Below are 22541 nucleotides of genomic sequence, written 5' to 3' on the forward strand. Positions count from 1 at the left end.
GATGCTACCGGACTTACAGTAGGGGAAGAATCAGAAGCTGAAGTAATTTACTGATCATACTGTCACACAATCAGTCATACACACAGTCCTGTCTGCAGACAAAATACCTCAAAATGCGTTGTTATGGGTGGATATTGCCAACAATAGCAGAGGTATCAACCTTGGTTTTCCAAATGAAATCTGTTGTTCTACTGGAACGCTGTCAACTCTCTGTGACTTCATTAACAGCTCCGACTTCCGAGGTAAACGGAACGCAACATTAGGCACAGTGGTGCTCTGGGCTACATGCTAATGCCAGTATGGTCACAGTGACAGTGCTAACATTTAGCAGATAACACATACCATGCTCACCACCTTAGTTCAGTGTTTTACGATGACAATGATTTGTAACGTTAAGCACGTCATTAGTTTTGCAGGTATTTGATCATAAACCAAAGTACTGGAGACATTAGACTGATGGTGGCGCTATTAACGAGTTAAGGGATCAACAATGCAGCTACTACATTTCATGGCAATCCATCCAATCCATTCATTTTCACTCCAAACTACAAATCTGAACCTCTTGCCATGCTAGAAGAAAATTAGAGCCGGCGCAATAAATCTGCGTGCCAATATAATCGGCTGATATGAGCTAACATACCACAAATCCACTGTAAGATACGGAAATCAGCTTTTGTTCTAAGTACTATTTTTAACAATAAAAAAAGCAAATTTTTAAACAGCATTATGTTATCTTGGCGAGGTCTCATAACTACACATAATAAATCTACGACATAATCTTTGTTTAAGTTACGTGATTTAAAAAAAAATAAATAAATAAATATCAGACGATATTTCGGAATATCGGTATCGCTCTTAAAAATCCCATATCGGTTGGTCGGGCTCTAAAGAAAATTTCTGTATAAACATTTGTGCCAATCCATACAATATCTGTTGAGATTTGGCGCTAGATTCGGGGAACTACCAACGTCATTAAGATATATCCTCTGGGAATAATGTCTACAAACTTTCATGTAACGCAGTCAATGTACAGAATAACTCCAAAAGCTCTGCCTCTGATTGGAAATCCTGTGTGCCATCACAAAGTGTACGACAATTTAACATTAAATATTTGCAGGTTACAACGTCCCATATATTATCAATATAAATATATTTTGACAGACAAAATCAGCAACTTTCAAAAAAATAATAAATAAATAAAAAAATTCACAAATGCCCATCAGAGGTTAGTGCGGAAACTTATAATTAACTTATCAATTTAGATAAAATTATCAATAAGTCAACAATAAAAACAAAAAACTAAGTAGCAGAATTTAATAACGTAATGACATTTCTGTATTTGTGTGTATCCAACATGTGTGCGATCATGTGGCTATGCAAATTTGAACATATTTATGGCCTTTAGTTCTGAAAACCTGAACCACCAACAACATAGAGAGCCAATGATTGATATTTTCACAGCTTGCATACATGCTCCTGAGGCGGCCTGTTACCATGTGTGTAATTGCGAAAATAATGTACCCTGTAAATCTTATAATCCAACATCGTGGGTATTATTTCAAGCCAAGAGAATCCCTGTATTACTTAGACAAATCTGCTCAATCTTTAAAGTCAAATCTTTTGATTTGTTGTATTTTTAGTTCTTCTAATAACCCAGTCCTCCCAGATATATCATTTAAATTTCAGCTTATCAAAAAACTGACAGAGGGCATGTTAAACTTGGTATTCAAAGTAAGAATGACCATTTAAGTATTTTTTTTATAGATCATGCTCCCTCAAATTGTTCCTGTGCTCTTTTCACTTTGCAAGCATAATGTGCTCTTTGGTTGAAAATGTCAGCGCAGTGCCCTGCTGAGGTTTCCTTCATTTCTCGTCCAACATCTTTTTGATCGCTTCTCTTAACGTAACTGCATCTGTTGCATCCCACGTTGTGTTAAATACAGTCCAACACTATTATAGACACTTTGTGAAAGGCCAATTTTCACAGGTTTTGACTACTTCATAACATACAGTTCAGTTTCTCTGACCACTAGAGCTTGTATTTTGTCAGCTGATGCATTAATTTAATTTATTTAGGATTGTGTTGATAGATAGTGGCAAACAACCACAATTCTGTCAACGTTAAAGCTTAAATGTCACATTTGCGGACCAAAGATTTATATATTTTATTTTATACTGTATATATTTTAATCAAATAAAGCACATGGTCTGAAGAAAGTTGTGAACTAAGTGCAAGTTCAACTAAGTTGTACCATTTGAGAAAAAGGGTTTAAAAAAAAAAAAAAAAGGAGGAAAAATAGGAGCAATTCATCATGAAAACTAAACCAAGTCCATTTGCGGCCCTGCAGGTGGTGAAAAAGCAAATACATGAATGTTGTGAATGTGAGTGCCTGCGTTTTTGAGTGTGTGTTAAGCAGAGTTTTATTGAAAGAATCCATAGTAATTATCAAAACCTCACTCAGGGTTGCAAACTGGCGGACAAACACAGCAATACTCACAGAGTAGTATTTTTTGATATGACGACGGATGTCAAGTAGCAGTTTGTTGCTGATCTTGACAGCGTAGTCGACAGGACGGCCCCCGCAGGGGATGTGACAGCATCGCATCAAGCTGGGCTCCAACGTTAACCCCTGAAACAGAGAATGTGTGTCAGAACAAAAGATTAATTCAAACACACACAGTATCATCAGATGTAGCGATCAAGGAAAAACCCTTCCATCTTGTTCCAAATACATGAATACAAAACAGGTGACAGTAATGTTTGTGTACAATCCAACCACACAAATACTGTAGATGTTTTCACACGGCGGCACTGAACACAGTTAAAAGTGCTCTGTACAATACTGCATTCATGTGCAGCTGAATAATCAGCAAAAGATAAATGACCAAATAAAATTTGTGGGTGCCATGAGTTGGCCACCATAAAAGTATTGAGACAATGAGCTGTATTACTTTAATAAAAAAAAAGAATCAATTTTATAAATGAAGAAGTGACATAAACATATTTAAAGTTTTACATGCTTGTTTAGATTCTTAGTGTTGTTTACTAATAAGGTCTCATTTTGGTAACCACACTAAAACTCACAGTTGCAAACTTGTGGGATTGTTCCAGAAGTATTTTTCCGGCTCCTGACTCCCGTTTAAAATGTTTAACATATATATTGTTAATGTTACTAGAAACACACAAATGTAACACAATGAATGACTTGCAGGAGGGACTGAATTAGAAATAGCCACTTTTAAACAAATCTCCCCCTCTCTGCGATGGCTGGCTTCTCAGCCTGCTTTGAGTGTCGACGTTCAGAACAACTACAAGCCCATTAGCGTCCACTTGCCTTTAGGTAACAGAATATTATGTTCTGTAATTATGTTTTCTTATGGAAATGCACCTTGAGAGTTGTAGTTCACATATAACACAGGTTGCTCCTTTGACATTTTATCAAAGAAGCAGTTATTTTCTTACACAGTTGTTTAACTGCGGACCACCCAGGGCCGTGAGTGTGCTCCAACTGTGAGACACTTGGAGAAAATGAATGAGACATACTTCCTGAACCAGGGCCGCCCGAAATAGCTCCTCCCACTTCTCAAATCTACTGTATTAGCATTGATAGCGATGACCACTGTAACCAGCTCTATAGGGGAAGTTAGGAGTACAATACAATCTTTGGCAAAAGCCCCATATTTTGTCATGTAAATCTAATTTAAATATTTTTTAAAACTTTCACATGATGGAGTCTGGTGCTTTGAGACAGTAGGTGCAATAACCGTCAGGGGAGAAACATTTACTACAAGCTCACTCCCACAAGATTTCATGAAGGCAATAGCCTGTGCAGAAATATTTGTGCACATGGATTCATCACAGAAGCATTTTTAACCCCGAAATCAGAAAAGGCAGTTACGTGACAGAAACTTGGCCATTACCTTTAAATCTCCAAAAAGAACATGGCACAAGCGTGGAAGGTGTATGGGCATAAAGCACCCCCGGGTCCAATAAATCTTAACATTATTTTACTGTTTTAAAAAAAAAAAAAAAAAACCCACAACAGGTCAACATGACCTCAATACTCCTAAATTGTTTTATATGTAGTTAATGCAATGATGAAAGTAGCCATAGTATGTAACGATTACATTAAATCTAACAGCTTTAAACATGAACTCAACAGCAGCAAAACATGTTTCTGCACCGGAGTCCATGACAAGTATGTGTGTGACCCCCACCCCCCTCCAGCCACACACATCTTTTTGTTTCCCTACATCATTCTTTTTTGGAAAAAAACACCAGATTTTCTGCCAGTTCAAGTCAGTCACCTCATTTGACTCCCCTGATGTGCAGCTTACACACATTAACCCTCTCCATCTCAGTCTATCCTCCTCTTCCTTTCCTCTTTCCTCCTGTTTTTTTTTTCTTTCCCCGTCTGCTCTGGATGAAAGCGTCCTCCCCTCTTCTCTCTCCATGATCTCTCCTCCCCTCCTACTCTTTTTATCTCGCTTGTTTCATTCCAAACTTCATTGTGATAACAGACTTCTCCCTCCCAAACCAGTTGGATCTGTAAAAATTATACAACACTTACTTGCCAGTTATTTTGCGGCCGAGCAATTAACTGAAAATATGAAACACTCCAAAGTAGCTTGTGTCTTGTGTTTGTGCGAGACTTGTGAGAAAAGTTCAAATTGTATCTTTTAACATTCATCGCTCCTCCAACCAACTGTCATCTGTACCACCTCATGTCTACGCTTTAAACAGCCCTCTACAAAACAATTTTAAAAACATTTATGATGTCAAGTGTCCGCCCTAACTGCTTTCATCCATGTCTTGGTCTGATAATGTGCAGCTTTCACAGCGTGTTGATTTAACTGCACAATGTGGGATACCCAACGCTCTATTACAACCGAACCCAAGGAAATCCCTGCAGCTCTATCCAGCTTTCCCCCCTCCATAGTTAATCTTTTCATCCCCCTCTGCTGCACCCCCATCAAACAACTTTCCTCCTCTGTCTGTCCTCCATCATCCATCACCGCCTCCTCCTACCATCTCTGGCTCTGTGTCAGTGGCAGAGTCCAAGGCCCATCTGTCCTCCCCTCTCACTGAGCTGTTAGACCATGTTCACCACCCCAATTAACTTCCTGCCTTATCAGTTTCTCTGTGTGCGCGTGCATACTGGACTCTGACGCATGGTGGAAAATTAACACCAGTAATCAGACGAATCCTGTTTAGTTTTGTCTAAAGTTTTAAATTATTCTGACAGCACCAACATTTCAAAACCATATTCTACTGTTAAAACATCTAGCGCAGCTTCTCATGTATGTTTCCAGTGCGAGTGTGTATGCCTCTCTGTAAAACATACCAGTGTACGCGCTGAAGTGTGTAATGAGATCAACCTTTTATGGTGTGTGTATATAACACTCCTTTTTTATTTACTGCAAGTTCTCTCTGCCAGCGGAGGACAGAGGGTTGTCAGTTTTATTAGTGTCTTTCAGACAAGAAAAAGCTGTGTGCCCTGCTCCTCATTAGATGCTGATAACACAAACACACACGCGCACACACACGACCTTGGACTGACAAATGGTAGGAGATCAGTGTGTGCGTGTGTGTTCATAGAGCAGTAGGGGTTAAGGGAAGGCTTTTCATGTTGTGGAGTCCAAACTATGCCAATGAAAACAGAGTCCGTGTTGGAGCCAGGCAGCTGTCTAAAAATACAGACGGAGACACAATATGGAGGATGACTAAAGCATGAATCCTTCACAGGAAGTTTGACTGAAATGCCTTCGGAAACACCATTCTTCCACTCTCAGACACTTTATCTGTGTGTCCACCAATTAATCCATTACACCAGCGAAACACACCATTGGTGATAAAAGCAATCTTCTCTTTTTCATTTCAGGGTTTCTTTGTGTCTCTGAAGTTATGCAAGTGTGTGTGCTGCACACAAGAACATCTCTGACTCCACAAACTATTCTTCTGCAGCAGCTTAGGTTACAGAGATTTAATATGTGCTTAGTTGCCAGTTTATTAGGTACAACTACCAAAAAATGGAGGCAGTCTAAAACAGTAGTCTTAATGAAGGTTATAATTTGTTCTACAGATTGTTTTTACTGATTCAACTGTACGGTCCTTTTGAAAGATGTAGTTTGTCCACCCCATTTATAGCAATGAAGGCAGGCTAAATAACAGAAACCCTTCTATGTATTTGGATTACACTGCATTAGTTTTAGCTAGTTGTACCTAATGATCATGTGGGGCTGAAGCAACGTTTTAGACTTTTCCATGAGTAATCCATGACAGAATATTTGTTAAATCCTGCAGCTGCACGCTTCATGTAAATTCTGTTAATGTGTGAATAAACAACTTTGAAATGTTTTCCACGGCCACAGGAGTTATGTAAAAACACGGCCGAAGCTTAATGAGGGACTTTTGTGATAGCCAACACTGCGTGCATCTACTCACGGCTCCTTCAAAGACACTGTCGTAGATGTTGTCAGTGCCACATTGAGGGCAGGTGAAGGTGAACCTCTCACAGTCTTTGTAGCGCTCCTCGTCAGTCAGCTGGACCGGAGCTCCCAGCATGCCGTCAGCCTCCTCCTCCCTCTGGTACTGCTGCTGAGCCCGAAACTGACTGGGGTCCAGACCTGGCATGGACAAAAGACAATTAACACCGCAAGATTGTTTTCTCCAGTCGCATTAGTCTTTGTTTTGTTTTTTTACACTAACATAACAATAATTACGAGAAATGTTTAACTTGGAAATTTCCAGCCAAACCACTTAATTTTATGGCCATTAGACAACAATGAAACATCTATTTTGTACTTTTATGAGGCTCTTGTGAAGGTAGGTATGACAGCTTTTCTATGTTTGGCTGCCTCAGCTGTCAACAGACTATAAAACAGGAATTGTGACTAATACTAACACGTACATAAAGAGGGATTAATACTATCACTCAAAGTAAGCTGTGCCCCTAAAATACCTCATGATAGTTTATTTATAAAATAGTACGTCTTTAAACGGCAAACAAGATTTCTGATAAGTCATTTACTGTAATCCCAAGTGTTATGCAAGTTGACTGTTAACAATACAAATTAAAAACATTTCACTCACTTAATTATAATTAATTGCTTTCATTGAACATTTGGCTAATGTGTATAATTTGTCATTTTTAAAGGCAACCTGAATTTCCTCGAGTCATAATTTAACACCAGAATCATGTTGGGCCACCCACTCTTAATAAAACTACAAAAACCTGTCATTCGCTTACCCAGCCACGTGGCTATGAGCACGCTGTCAATGCCCTCGATGGGGTCACATATGCGGGACACAACAGGGTGGATCTGCTGGGCAAGGTAGTAATCATTGTCCAGACTGAGACCCTCCTGCTTCTGGAGCTGCTCTAGAGCATAGGCTCTCTGACTGGCTGCCAGTGTGGAGCCGTCCTAAGGGAGAAAGAAAAGACACGCGGTTCTGTGACCGGTAGCTTGTTGTCTTTATACTGTAGGTCCATACAGTAAAAATCTGTCTTTGGATATTCTTAAATTGGTATATATCAATCTATGTTCAGTGCATGCTGGGATTTTAATCCTGATCAGGTGGTGAAATGTATTTATAAAAACAACTAGTGGGACAGTTCTTTCTCATATACACACACCTTGCAGATGATGTAAGAGACTGTATCTCCAGCTTTAACCCGGTGACCACCCTGGGAGTTCATCCAGAGAGCCACATGGACGTGAGGGAGGCTCTTCTTATCTGGATAGTCCTGAGGATCTTTAGTCAGAGCCTGGAGGAAAGAGTATGACAGCGACAGGAAAGAGAGCGACAATGAACAGACGGTTAACATCAAATACCTTTGAATAATCCAAACATTTGCTTGAACCTGACATAGCTGGTTTGTCTCTACACGCTTTAGTATTCTATTACGTATTTGCAACCAGGTTGTTGATCAGTTTTACACAGTGTACATGTGAAGTGCAGCTGTAAGTGATGACAGAGTGGAAACGTGCACACATGCAGCCATGTCCTTACCTTGTGTATCTCATACTGGTTGAGTGGTATAGCTCCTTCTGCTACTTTCTCTCCCACCTCCACCAGGTGTTTCTGGATGTTCTCCACAATGACGTCGCGATTCTGGTCCGACAAGATTTGACCGATCACATAGCTGCAAGAGCAAAAGAAAGCAAAGGAGGGGAAAGAGAGATCAATGTATAGTCGCCTGCAATGTCTGATACACTGGAAAGGGAAAGTAACTGTATGATTGTTAGCATGCTAATACTAACATGGGGGAAAAGATCACAAATCTGTTTGGTTCAACGTACTTGCCACATTCCTTGGCCAGGTCACACCAATCTCTGCGGACAATGTCCAAGCCTTTGAGCTCCTGCTTGACGCTGTATCGTCCTTCACCATGGTTCTCCACCACCAAGGCCGCGTATTTCTTCTTCTTCAGCAGTAAAAGGGACTTAAACACACCGTCAATGTCGATCTCCAGCAGTTTGTAGAGCTTGTTTACTTCTGCCTTCACCTGGGAATAATAAAACACACATGTGCATTTTGTGAAAATGTTAAATATCAAAACAACTGATGGAAAGGAAAATTCAACTTTGCCTCCAGACACCTTATTGCCAAGTTTGAAGACTTCCTCCAGAGTCCTGCTGTTGGTGTTGATCATAATGGAGTCAGTATCTCCATAAATGACTTCCAGATTCATCTGAGTCACACATGAGGAAAATGACAGAAGAAGAAAAACTGTTATAGAAGACAAGACAACTTATTAGCTTCAAATCCTTCAAATTAGAGCTGGACAATAAACCAGATGTATTTAAAGCCCCCCTCCAGTGTATTTTGACCTTTCTATGATATTTTTCTGGGTCATTTCCTTACAATGCTGATTACCAACATAGGTTGCCAAATAGCTGAATTTTGTGCTCAAAGCTGAAAAAGTTGCTTAGTTGTTAAAACAGGGTGGTGACATATGACTATAGTAAATCCATAAGTCATACGTCATTCTCCAAGCTTGCGCAGGCGCACTGTCATGCCTCGTTAAAAAACTGTCACGCCTTGTTAAGTCAGAGCATCAAACCTATAAACATTGTTTTGAGCTAGCTAACCAATTTATCATGTAGTTTACTTAGAAATTACAGCAGGTATGTTTATTATGACATCTGTGCGTGCGGTGTTGGAGGACAGATGACAGAAAACGCGTCGCACTTTCACTTTTTAGAGTCTGCAACATGCATTTTACTACCGGCCGTTTTACCAATGCATCGGCGGAGGCAATGGTATCAGAATTCTTTACATAAAGTTCAACAGGGTAAGAGACCCCCCCCCCCCCGCGGTAAAGTAAGCGCACCATAAAACGTAGTGGGAGTGCGTGACAGGACCATCGACTGTATGATTGATAACAGCTGATCTGCGCACATTAGTTTCTATCATGGGTAAGTAACAGCTACTCCTGCCAGACAGTAAAGTGTACTAAACTTTACAGTGTAGTGATGTTAACACAGAATATTGTTAGTGAACACTCGAGCCGGTCAGTTTTTGGTTGTCATGGTAATTGATTACGTCCGACTATTAACCACACCCCCATTCTCTGTTTGAGAAAGAACGTTAACCAAAACTGGCAGTTAAAACTGGCTGGAGGGAGCTTTAATGAATAAAATTACTCTCTCTTACTACACTAAGTGGACCTTCTATCTCAATTGACGGAATCAGATTCATTTAAACTGAAATCATCAATAACAACCAGTGACAGATCAATTAGCCCACAGTTCAATGTATCTATATACACTGAACAAGATTATAAATGCAACACTTTTGATTTTGCCCCCTTTCATCATGAACTGAACTCAAAGATCTAAGACTTTCTCTATGCACACAAAAACTATTTCTCTCAAATATTGTTCACAAATCTGTCTAAATCTGTGTTCGTGAGCACTTCTCCTTTGCAGAGATAATCCATCCACCTCTCAGGTGTGGCATATCAAGATGCTGATCAGACAGCATTGGTATTGCACAAGTGTGCCTTAAGTGCAAGTTATACTCAAATCGACGGCGTAGGCTACGGGGCTACGGAGCTAGGCAGAGGCTACGCCGTCGCCTGACTTGCACCTCCTCCAAAACGTAACTACACATCGAGTCGACGTGGATTGTACGCTCTGTGATTGGTCGGCTGGGTAGCCTTGCAATGCCTCCGAGCCGACCGGAAATACCCCGCGCTTTGAAGTAACATTTACTAGCGGCCAAAACGGCTCCTGTAACACAGTGAATCAATATATTTGACTGTCGCAACCCGAGCGAAATGACTCGTTTCGCTATCAGAATGTGATCCATTCGGTCGGTAACATTTGAAGAGGCTATACCCCCATTTACATTAGCAGAGCGCTAAACCAGAAGTTAGCCTGCTCGGCTGACAAAAGTCAACACGGTGGACGCTGTAGCGCTACAGCCAACTAGCGTTTGGGGGTGTAATTGCAGAATACGGTCGGTGTGTCCGTCACCGACTGTAGGTAAGTATAAATGCAATGGGCCTTTAGGCTGGCCACAATAAAAGGCCACTCCAAAATGGGCAGTGGTTTATTTACTAATTCCAGAAGCAATTCCTAAACTTATGGGTATCTCTCATCCTATCTGTCTCATTCACTTGTCTCTGGCTAGCTAGCTTGCTATAATGGACAACAAAAGACAGATGTTCAATTTTAGCGAGTTGGATTTAACCGACGACAGGTCTGTAATAGCTAAATTCCCATCCTAGAGATAAAACAGGATTTTTCCTAAATGCATTTAAGAAACAAGTTTCAATAATAACAAAAATCCTAGATTCCATCCTAGTCTGTAGTAAGGCCCCAGAACATATAATATCATCAATTTATCCTGATACAGATTTTAGGTCAAATCCTTCAGCTCCACTTCAAATGTATTTGACTAGATCTGTGTTTCATTAACTGATCAGGACAACAAAGAGCTTGTTAATAACCCACCTTCTGAACCATGTCCTTGGTGTGCATCAGAATCTGAATGAGAAAGCAGACACAACAGTGTGAATACGGACAGACGCAGACAACAGAAAGCATTACAACATGGACAGAATTTAAGCACAGTAAACAAACATACCACTTAGGAACAAACAATGATTAACTTTCTATGTTATTTATTCTGTGTGTATGTGTGGTGTGTGTGCGTGCATTTGTGTGGACATGGGAGCAGAGCAGGTGACTTGCTTTTTAAATGGGGGATAATTGGCTAAGAGGGCAATTATGAGAGCGTGCTGTGACAGGCGTCTTTTCAACCCACACATATCCCCAGCCGGGCAACACACACACACTCCAACACACATGCACACCTTAATGACTCGTAATGGCCTTTATCACCCATAGAGTGAGTGACGGACAAATAAGAGAAGTCTGTTAATGCAGGTTGTCCACTCTGTGTGAGTGTGTGTACGTGTGTGTGTGTGTGTACGAGGGAGAGATCTGAGCAGCAGAGGGATCCAAACAGGTGGGGGCCCAGAGGAGGGGAGGGCAGGGTGGGGGGGGGGCCTCGGGTGGCTAATCTGGGGGGTCGGAGGGACGGAACGCAGTGTGACCTGTCACCAGCAATCTGCTCCTCAATCAACCACGGCCGCATATATACACACCGCAACTCACACTGTGCTCCATGTGGGGACAAGGACGTGGCTATTTCAGAGTGTGAGGAAGGGGCGGGGTCGGACGGCAGCAGGATGGGGGGGCCCACTCCCTGAAACCAGAGTGGGACTTAAGCATGCTTTATGGGCTGCTACATACCACTGTACGGCGGGGGGAGTTTGAGTCATTCACCGAACAGCCTCCTCCATTAGGGACTGCAGTCAAGGTCAAGGTCTCACCACACACACACACACACACACACACACACACACCCCTTGGCCAAAGCACTAAATTGTGCTGCTAAGCTTTAATGCAGAAAAAATGACTAGCCTGCCTCCTGCTAGTTTAGGAGAGAAATGAAGGGAGGGAGAGAGGAAGATGAAATAAGTTTTAGGACTCAGATTGAGTATACAGCTAGATAAATCTTCAAAGTTTTAAACTAATTCATTGTTAAGAGATACAAAATGAAACGTAATGACTGTGTAAAGTACACATGCGCTCATTCAGTTGCACACAAGGTTAAATTTACTGACTCTCTTTTAACACATTGTTGACCAACTGCATTTAAAGCTAACAATGGCTGGAGTCTGAAGTAAAGCAGGAAACATAACACAAGGCCTGCAGATATAGTGGAGTAAAGGCCAGGGTGGGAAAATCAGGGTACTGAACAGGATGTTCTTCTGTCCCTAAAACAAATGCCACTGAGGAATTCTTGAGCAAGGAACAGCTGTCTCTGCACTCAATCGTCTAATGTTTGGTTTAAATTTCTCGTGAAACACATAACAAAGTGTGTTAAAAAGGTGAAATTGTGCACAAAATGGCAGAGCATAATTGAATCATCTAACTAAGGAAGGAAGGAAGGATTCTCTGTCTGGCCTTTGATTTTCTCTTCGCGTTCATCTGATCAACTTCTCACTTTTCCATTACCAGTACCAGCTCAACTCGCCTCGCCTTGGCCGTGCTCCGTTTTCCACTGCAGATAGTACCCAGAGATAGTACCCAGAGATAGTACCCCTCAATGTAGCCGATATAGCAATGCCACACACTGCAGCAACGTAATTTTCAATGCAACACACACCGGCGTTCGATACAGCTTTCCCTTGATTTAAGTTAAAACATTTCAACATTACTTATACTTATATAGAATATAAAGACAGATAAGCGGTATGAAAACCTCACAGCTGTGTTTTCCTCTGCCGTTGTTGCTGCAGCAGCCTGTGTGATGGTGGGGGCAGAGGGCTCTGTGAGCGGGCGGCTGACCGGCCTCGGTAGCTCCTCCAATGCCACAGGCTTCCGCCGCCGTCACTTGCGGAGCTCCTCAACTCCGAAGACTTTTAAGCACATTTTTGAGTGTCAATATTTGAAATCTACACAGCTGATTTCTCACCTCAAAACTTCTCAGAAGTGGATTTAGTGATGAATTTCCATACAAAAACTGTAAAATATAAAACCATTCTGTTGCTGGCCTCCCGCTGGTGTGCACAGTGATGACGCAGTGAACAGTGACGATTCTCTCTGACCAATCAGCTGTCTGTTGTGTTTTCACGTTCCATTTTAATATCGCCTCAGCTTGCTTGGAACCTCGACAGAGGTGATACAAAAAAAAAGGTGTTAGAAGGTACAGGTACAACTTTTACACTATGGAAAACCAAACAAAGGTGAGTCAAGTCGAGCTGGTACTATTTCAGTGGAAAAGGGGCTTTTGTGAGGATCCGAGGGAGAGAAGTGCCCAGATGGAGTCTGGAGCTATGACAACTAGCTTTACGTTTTGGGCCTGTAACTTTTGAATTTTTGATTGATTTGATTGATTGATTTTTAATCCTGGATTATGTGAGTCCAGGCAAATCTATTCAGATAAGCCACGCCCTTTTGCATCTGCAACTTTCTGCAATTCTGTTTTGTCACTTCTCCTCCAACACATTTTCAGCAATCGTCACCAAATTTGGTACAAAACATCTCTCATCTCTATAGAAGCGTTATCTAATTATAAAAGGAAGGAACCTCGGTCTAGATGTGTGTATGACATAGGGCAATAAAACAATAATAATTACTGCAATTTAATTTTCCTCAATAACAATATATCAAATGTTCTAAATGTAATCAATAAATATTTGATTTAATTCATTTCAATCACGAATGAATTAGTAATTAATTTTTCTATTAAGATGTTTATTTTGAGGAAAAGGGACTGAAAAAAGATTTACTAATCATATTTTTGAGAAAAAGATATTATAATTGTTTTGAATGTTTTACCTCAGATTTGTGAAGTGATCCACTGTTTGGCATCAAGTGTTTGTCACGTTCTGACCATAAAGAAAGGTTCAACCACACAATTAACCACCTGGTTCCTTCAATTTCCAGTCAAACTTGAAAGAAATAATGATTTGACATTTATTGTGATAATTATCGATAGGTATGAAATGTTTTTATCGTGATTTTATTGTGAACAGTTTTGGCCCAGCCCTATATGACTGTCCATTGCATATCAAGAACTGTTCAAGTGTGAATTCAAATTGTTGAGAGATTCTTGAAAAAGCTGAAATCAGCAATACCGGGAGCCAAATACTGGCCAATTTTGGTGAAGCTTTTTCATCTTGTTGGGTATTATTCCAAAGAACCAGAGACATCAGGTACAGGGTCATCAGAAGTGTAACAACCAGGGTACGCTGCAGCTTGAGCAATTCTACCTGCACAAGAAGCACGCAATGTCCTACAAATTGTGCATATGGTAGCTTAAGAACCAAAAGTCCCTTCTGCAAATATTAGTGTTGCTCTGAGCCATTCTTCTGCATTAAAACATTAAAATATGGGTGGGCAAATAAACAGTATCTGTAATAATTTATCACAGTGTTTTATTGTGGCAAAATCTCTTAATGCTATATCAAATCTACATTACATTATCTAACCGTCATCATAGGATATAGGCTCATCAGTAACACTTTTCACAAGGGATAAAAACAGTAAAAGAGAAGAGAGACAAGCGGAGTCTGGAATGATCACAGAATAGACGGAAGGACAGGCCAGAGAAGTGATGAATAGAGAGACGTGGGAAAGACGAGCGAAAGCAAAGTGAGGCAAGGCGGGGGGCTTGGGGAGTCGAGCGAGGTGAGAATGTGTTGATGTAATTGATGTGTGGACTCATTTAGACAGGTTTTCCATATGCTGTCACTTCCAGCAGGACATACTGCTTTGAAGAATGGACCGTGTGAAAGACAAGCCGTTTGACCATGACGCAAAGTGTGCAACTGACAGGGTGGGTGTGTCAGCGCTCATCTTTAAACACATACCAACACACATATACTATATGGACCAATGCAAACATATAGTCCCAGGGGGTAAAAACAGTGTTCATGTGTCTGACCTCTGGTGACTACGCTACTCACCACTGTGCATGCCAATCATACTGGGGCAAACAACTGAAAAAGCTTAACAGAGGACTTTCCTTTAGCAATACAAATGACCAACCAGATTATCCAAAAGGGATTAACGTAGAACAGCTATTAGTCAATTAATTGAGTGACAGGAATTAATCTACACCCAATAATTAACCGATTTATGGTGTAATTAATTTTCCTTTAGCAAATATTCACTATTTCCAGCTTGTCGATTATCAAAACGTTCTTGTTTTCCTGCTCTTCTATGATGTTTGGGTTTTAAAGTGGTAATGGGATAAAACAAGATATTTGAAAACATCACTGTGGGCTCTGGGACGAATTTTGACATACTGTTCAGTGTTCCCCACACACAGACATTACTTGGTGAGGCAGGTATATTAACGGCCGTTCAGGTGTATTTGGTGACCCATTTTAGTATTTTGCAGAGAAACACAGACAGAGAGATGTTATGTGGTGTTGCAAGACACGTACATGGCGAATATTTTAGAAGCACGGACTGGGTAAAGCAACAGTGAACACACCATTACATTTATTAATTTAGCTGACGCTTTTATCCAAAGTCTCTCTCTCTCTCTGATAGGCTATATCATTAGCAATCCTCCTGTACATTCAGCGCACCTGCTGCTGTAAATGGGATTGCGGGTGGAAAAATCCAAAAGTTCTGTGTCTTCTCGGCAACTTTATAAAACATACTGGAGAAAGTCATCAGAGCTGATACATACATGGAGAGACAGACAGAAAGAGGTGGGGCACGCCGGTGTGTTTGCAGTAACAGACCAGAGGTGTAGGCGTGTGTGTGAGGAAACGCAACGTGAGCAGATTCAAGTAGTGAGTAAACACTAAAATGAGGAGTGGACTGAATTGAATTAAAATGGTGAAATAAGAAATACTAGAATTTTATATTTTTCCATTCCTGTGAGGTATGGTTCGACATTCTAGTCCAATTTTAATAGTTTGATATCTACAACGAGTCAAGGTCAATCTCTTGCCCTATTTTCTACTCAGTACATTTATAAATCTGTTCCAATTACCATTTCCATTCCCTTTTTCCTCACACGGTAAAACATCACTCAGTTTTCTTCTGTCCCTGCTTCTTTCACTCCTCTGCTCTTTGGTGTTAATACAGTGTAATTACACTGGACAGTAATTGAGCGGCTCACTGACAAGTGCTCCTGCAGGCTGAAGGATCGGGACAGAGGATTTCTTGTAGGACAAATGTAATCCCTATCCCATCTTCAATGCATTCCACTGTATGCATGCATGCATGCTTGTAGCATTGCGCACATTTCTTTAGACAATAGCCATGTGTCCATGTAATGGTCATGCAAATTTTAAGCATACTTTTGAAATGTGCCCCCCCCCCAAAAAAGAAAGAAATTGCGAAATATGCATTTCCATCAGCTGGTTTAGTGCAAATAAACCAGGCTATGGCAAGCGTAGTTACGTCAGTATTTGACGTTACACATGGCTGTAATAAACAGCAACAATAAAAGATGAATGAGTTCAAAACCAGGAACAAAACCGGTCGCATGGAACTGACGGCCACTGATCTTAGTAAAATGGAGAGAGGTCCTCAGAAATGTGTTTCAAACGGGCAAGTTGCTAACAGCCATGTCTCCACACGTTATGGGAATATCCGGTGTTATGCAGTTTTGCATGCCTGCCGAGAATTGCATGCACCTCCAAATAATGCTTTTAAACGCTATAATATCCTTTGCTGGGTTCATCAATGGTGATTAATGATTCAAAGTAGGCCTATATATTTTATGAACGTTTAGAGTCGTTAATATTAAAAGTAGAAGTAGCATTCATTGAGATTCAGCAATAATATGCGGTGATGACCACGTCTGATCAGTGTGCAGAGCAAGTATCTGAAAAAGACATTTAAGAGGCGAATGCATAATTCGGCAGAACAGATGATGAAGGCTACATGCCGAGATTTGCATCCACCTCTTTTCTCAGCACAAATGAGCGTTACCAGCTGCGAGGTGCATGAAATTCTCGGCAGGCATGCACAACTGTACAACCGGGCAGCAGAAAGAGCTGAACAGTTGTGAGTTACAAGTTTGCTACATCAGAAAGAGTGTTTCCATCTCCCATTTAGTGCATTTACTCTTTTTTGACAAAGGCAAAAAACAACTTCAAGCGAACATGTAAACTTTTTTGCGAAATTAAGGATTTTGCCTTTTCCATCAACCTTTTCTAATGCGATACTTCAAAATGCACATTAAAAAACATTGATGGAAACACGGCTATAAATGAAGAACATTTGCAGAACAATAAATTGCATAAAGTGCATTAACAGGATTAAGGAGAGAAAAGAAAACCGGAAGAGGTTTGCTCTGCATACCTGTTCCCCAACCACATACTACTAAAACAAGCCAACAATGAATCTGAGCATAGGTTTCATTTGTTAAAACAATTTTCTTAAAAATGCCAACAGTTAGGGCACTTTCACGTCTGTAGTTCTGCTCATTTGGTCTTGACAGAAAAGGGACAAAATGACACATCTCTGCTTTTTAATTCCAGTCCGGTTCCTGTTAACACCGACTTATTACAAGACCAAGAGCTGTAAGCGTGATGACACATGGCTTGACATCCCGCATCCTCTCTACATGGATACACATGAGGAAATCAAATTTAGTTTAAAAGATCGCTTCAATGACAATTTACAACCACAAGATGGATTTGATGGTAGTTTAGCTTTTGATGTCACACTAAAATCACCACAGAGAACCACATAAGGAGTCTGCTTGGAAGCGGTTGATTGGACCTGACCAGTTAGTTTCAAACCAGCCAAAATCAAATGAACCAAAATGTAAACACAGCAGACTTTGTTTGATAAAACACAAAACATCCTTATATTCAAAAGGTACATTATGCCTTCTAAATTATAAGACAGTAACACTTTTAAAACATTTTTAGATAAGCCAGCAAATTACAGCAGGTTGTGGCTTCAAGGCAGTGCAATCTGTAGCTTTTTCAGACTCACCAGTTTTGGACAGTGGTACATGCAAGTGCTGTGAAGAGTTTTTGTGTCCCCTGCTGTATTTCACCACTGACTTGCACAGCTTACAGGTGACATTTTCCCTTTTACTGCCCATTTTTAAGACATAATGTACCCAACAATCTGCCTTGAGGCTTGAGGATGCAGACCTCGGGGCGCCTGACCCTGCCAATGTTGCTAAAAGATGTAGTTGGGTTAAGTGTTGCTGCCGTAGTCTGTAACACTCAAAGCTGCCATGAAGTGAACGAGGCGGACAACTACAAGAGCACAGGTCCATGATGGAAAAACAAGTCTTGTCCAGCTGACTAGTGCAGTTGAATAAACGCAGATCAAGATTTTCAGGACAGATATTAAGTGAAATGGATTGGAGGTTTCATATTTTTACATTTAAACACAATGCCATCTATTTTAAAAAATCCAATCCACTTCAATTTAGTGCTTTTAAAAATGTTTCATGTCTTTTTTTCATGTGCTACTGTGTATCTGCACATGCCATTAGCTGTGCATTGTTGCACCATGTCATGCTAATTCATGAGCGGCTCTGCCTTGTTGTGGTATCCACCTTTTACCAGCTGTTGCTCAGCTATTTGTTGGTGTTATCCATTAGGGATTTACCTGTCTTGTTGTCATGTTTCTCTCATGTATTCTCTTCAAAATATATCTTGTCTTGTGCCAGGCTGTCATTTTAAATTAACTGGCCTGCACTGGTTGAGTGACAAACGGTTTAAAGGTTGTATATCTTTATTGCTTCCTTTCTGACAGAATGATAAGCAGACAAATGAGAAAGTTGCTTGCTCATCCAAAGGGCATCCAAGTCCTACCATCACACACACGTACCATACACCCCTCCGCTGATCAGCAGATAAGAGGTAGCATGTTAAACCTCAGCGCGGCAGAGGGCCCTTGTAAAAAGAGCCTGGGGCACCAGTGACGATTGTTTTGAAAAGCACTCAGCTGAAAAGCATTTTGGGATGACAGTCGGCCGACTGAAATAGCACCTGTGGAGGAACACACCACCGTCAGAGCTGGGAGGGGGGTTGTACGCACAACACGTACACAAGGGGTGAGTATGCGTGCACATACACAAAGACCCCCTCTTTCACTAACACCATCTCACACACAAAGATCCATAAAAGATTTACAGCTTCTCTTCTGCTAGTGTAAGCTCTCATGTTCACACACACACAGAGAATGAAAACGCTTCTTTCACTAAAATGATTTCACTTGCAAGCAAGAATGCATGAGCGCAAAGACACGCAAAGACACACACACACACACGACCCCTGTCCTGGCAGATGCCATAGCTGTGTTCTCATGTCTGCTGCTGGGTGGGTCAATCTGTTGTAAAGCTGAGTCTGATTTAATACAACCAGGTGAGATCACAAACGCCAGAGTTCATCGCAAATAACTCGACAAGGACAACAATCCTCCTGCTGTCTGGCCAATTAAAAACACGGTACTTTAATAGCTGGAAAGGCCACCTCCTGATGAGTCACTTCACACTGGCACATTCAAAGTAGTCACCAATGAATTATTAAAATGTTGTCAGGCAAATAAGCCATGAATGTGTAGCTGGTCAAAAGGGTTCATTAATATGTGGTATTTGGGATTGCAGCCAATAGATAGTTAGGACGATGAAATGACCTTTGTCATTACACATCAGCATCATTCTCACACACTGAGTCAGTTCTAATTTTTGTATATTTTTAACTGAACTTTAAATCATCTATAATAATGTCTCAAATGATGAGGCGAAGGGGTTTGCTCATGAAGGTGAATTATCTCTGTAGCTTTCAGCTTTTTCGAGCTTTACAGAAAGTTTCAGCTCATTGTACAGCCGTCACGCTGGCAACTTCACCATTTTGGTTCACTATCACCGAATCATTACGAACATAGAGAAGCACTCAGCAGCTAAAGAGCCAGATATTTCCCTCAGGAGTTGGCAGAAACTAAAAAAAAAGGAGCTAAAAGAGAGTGAGTAGTGGACTTACATTCATCCGGTGGTCGGAAACACGACTCTAAATAAATGATAATGTTGCTCTGTAAGTGCTGGATGGGTAAACAAGCAAAGGTTGGCTAATAGGTTCACTGTATCAACTTAAAATGTGATGATATGTCAATGTTCACAAATGACACAATAAACTACCAGTGTCTGGACTGCTTGTTTTTCTTATCAATTAACCAAGTGATTAAAAAAAAGAGTATTAAATTATATTGGTATTTTTACATGATAAATTCTAACAAAAAATGATCAATAATCAAAACAGTCATTGGTTAATTTCCTGTTAACTGACTAATTATAAACAGGAAACCAACTGCTCTCTACAGCCACATGATGTCATTTCGCTGATGCCTTCATCATCCCGACAATGCACTAAATTAGAGGATCAAATTCAATAGGCTATAAATCAAGAAACGATAAGGTTTTAATAGAAATGAACATATGTATCACCTACTTGCCAAGTCAGCTAAAACCACGTACTAATTATCCTCTCATAGTCAACTGTATCAGTAGCCCTGATAAAGACACCATATGTCAGATCAATCCCTAATAAATTATAATCCCTGCCATTAGCCTGGTCTCACATGGCCTCATTAGTAAGTGTTACTAAAGTCGCAGTTTAGATTGTGAAACCATGTCCTGTCCACTGTCAGCCCTCACAGACAAGCTAATGTAGCCAAAATAGCAGCGCTGCTCCCATGTGACTATTTGTTAAGTCCTCTCCTATCAGGAGTAAAGCCAGCTCTTTAAGAGGACTACAGGACCATGGAAACATGCAGCCCTCATTTCCCCAGACATGAGCATGCTTTACAAGCATGGGCTGACACACACACACACACAGGCTTATGTATTCTTACGTCTAATTCAGGGAAATGTAAAAATGACCCCTGTGATTCTGAGACAGCAGAGGCAATTGAGATCCTGAATGAAAGAAATGGGGGCAACAATACTTACTTGCACCTCACCACAGCACAGACACACAAACACAGATGAGACATGATAGGGGGGTTTAGGTATTCCTGTGTCTAATTCGGGGAAATGATTTGTGATTCTTAAGACAAGAGGAATGATACAGAACCTGAATGAGGGACGCCAGGGGCAACAATATTTACTTAGACATCATTACAAGCACACGCACCCTCACACACACACAAGTACATAGAGGTTTAACCTAAACCAAACTTTGACCTCTCTGCACCCTCGGCTCTGTCACCCAAGCCCGCTTCAATCCTTCACCCCGCATGCCACCCAATAATGTCAACTACGAGCTCCTGTCAGGCTGTTTTTAAACACAAGGACAGAGACTCAATTACAGCAGAATGGCTTTCAGGAATCATCCTCCATCCTGAGACACACACACACCTGCTAATGGTTGTCAGATTGGCTGGCAGAGGGGTCAAAGGTCAAACCAATCTGCGTTCCCCAACAATCAGGGGCTTCCACCGGCCTCTGTTGTTAACATCACTCGATTAGGAGGGCGAACACACACTTAACACTTACAGATTTACGTGTTTTCTAAACAAAAGCACATCATAAAAAATTTGTTCTGTGTCCTAACATACATTTTAAAAGACACCAAAGATGAACTACACTCCAGGCAAAGTGGCTTTTGTGCTGCCCTTTGCTATGACAAGCAACATTAACACCAGTATAGGAAATTAGCACCAACAACCAGCCAAATGCTGTAGAGATTTTCCTGCAACTGATCTCTGATTTACATGAATGTATGCTAAGATTCCTCCGTTCTCTAAGTGTAATTCTTGAGCTCAGAGATCCACCAGCCAGGTTCAGTGGACAATAAAAAGTCTTCCTGGCTTGACAAATGCATTTCTCAGCCTGTTATGACCGTATGCACAAGTTGCCTTGTTTCAAATATCTGCTTCTCTGCACCCAACTGTTCTCTGGCGAACATACAAAAGAACCCGAAATAACGCAGAGGGGTTGAGGGGGACATCAATCTGTGGCTGTGTAATCCTAAACCTTCACCTTCCTCTTAATACCCATCACCCCCACCCCCACCCCCACCCCCCTAATACCCTCACATACCAGGACAGAGTAGGGCCACAACAAATGGTCCCCCGACAAAGGGCAGAGTTCAGCCAGTAGCACTTGTGCGCGGACACGCATAGACACATGTACATCAGCACATACGTGCAGACAAAGATAAACGCAAGACATACTCAAGAAACACACACAAGAGGCAGGAGGGGAGCTAAGTGGGGGCTTTTCCCTCTTAACTTGAAAAGTCTGTTTAGAAGAGCCAACGCCAAGGGTCTGTCATCCCCTTCTAAGCCACTCTCATCTCAACCCTCCCTGGGCTGAGAAACCACTGTGGCCCGCGGCCTGACCTGTCCTGCCCTGGGTGGGGGGGGGGCGTCCATTTAAAACCAGAGTGAGAGAAAGATGAGAGCTAAGCCAATCAATAAATACGGAGAACACATGCACATTCATCCGCACACACGTCCAAACAGATGATGGGAACGCGCTGAGGGACGAGGGTGGATTTACACTGCGGAAAGAGAAGTGG

The 22541-nt window shown here is 41.2% G+C and overlaps 1 protein-coding gene across 1 annotated transcript in view; it reads right to left on the reverse strand.

Annotated features, from left to right (window-relative positions):
* pola1 (polymerase (DNA directed), alpha 1) overlaps window positions 1–22541 on the reverse strand; it is a 63035-nt gene that overhangs the window by 24966 nt on the left and 15528 nt on the right. The window contains exons 27-34 of the mRNA XM_046066052.1: window positions 10966–10998; window positions 8604–8696; window positions 8305–8510; window positions 8015–8147; window positions 7638–7769; window positions 7251–7425; window positions 6446–6627; window positions 2499–2630 (exon numbers count right to left, since the gene is read on the reverse strand). Of these exons, the coding sequence (XP_045922008.1) occupies window positions 2499–2630; window positions 6446–6627; window positions 7251–7425; window positions 7638–7769; window positions 8015–8147; window positions 8305–8510; window positions 8604–8696; window positions 10966–10998 (1086 nt within the window). The remainder of the gene's footprint in view (window positions 1–2498; window positions 2631–6445; window positions 6628–7250; window positions 7426–7637; window positions 7770–8014; window positions 8148–8304; window positions 8511–8603; window positions 8697–10965; window positions 10999–22541) is intronic.

The sequence above is a fragment of the Micropterus dolomieu genome, linkage group LG01 (genome assembly GCF_021292245.1).
Source record: "Micropterus dolomieu isolate WLL.071019.BEF.003 ecotype Adirondacks linkage group LG01, ASM2129224v1, whole genome shotgun sequence".
Taxonomy (NCBI): domain Eukaryota; kingdom Metazoa; phylum Chordata; class Actinopteri; order Centrarchiformes; family Centrarchidae; genus Micropterus; species Micropterus dolomieu.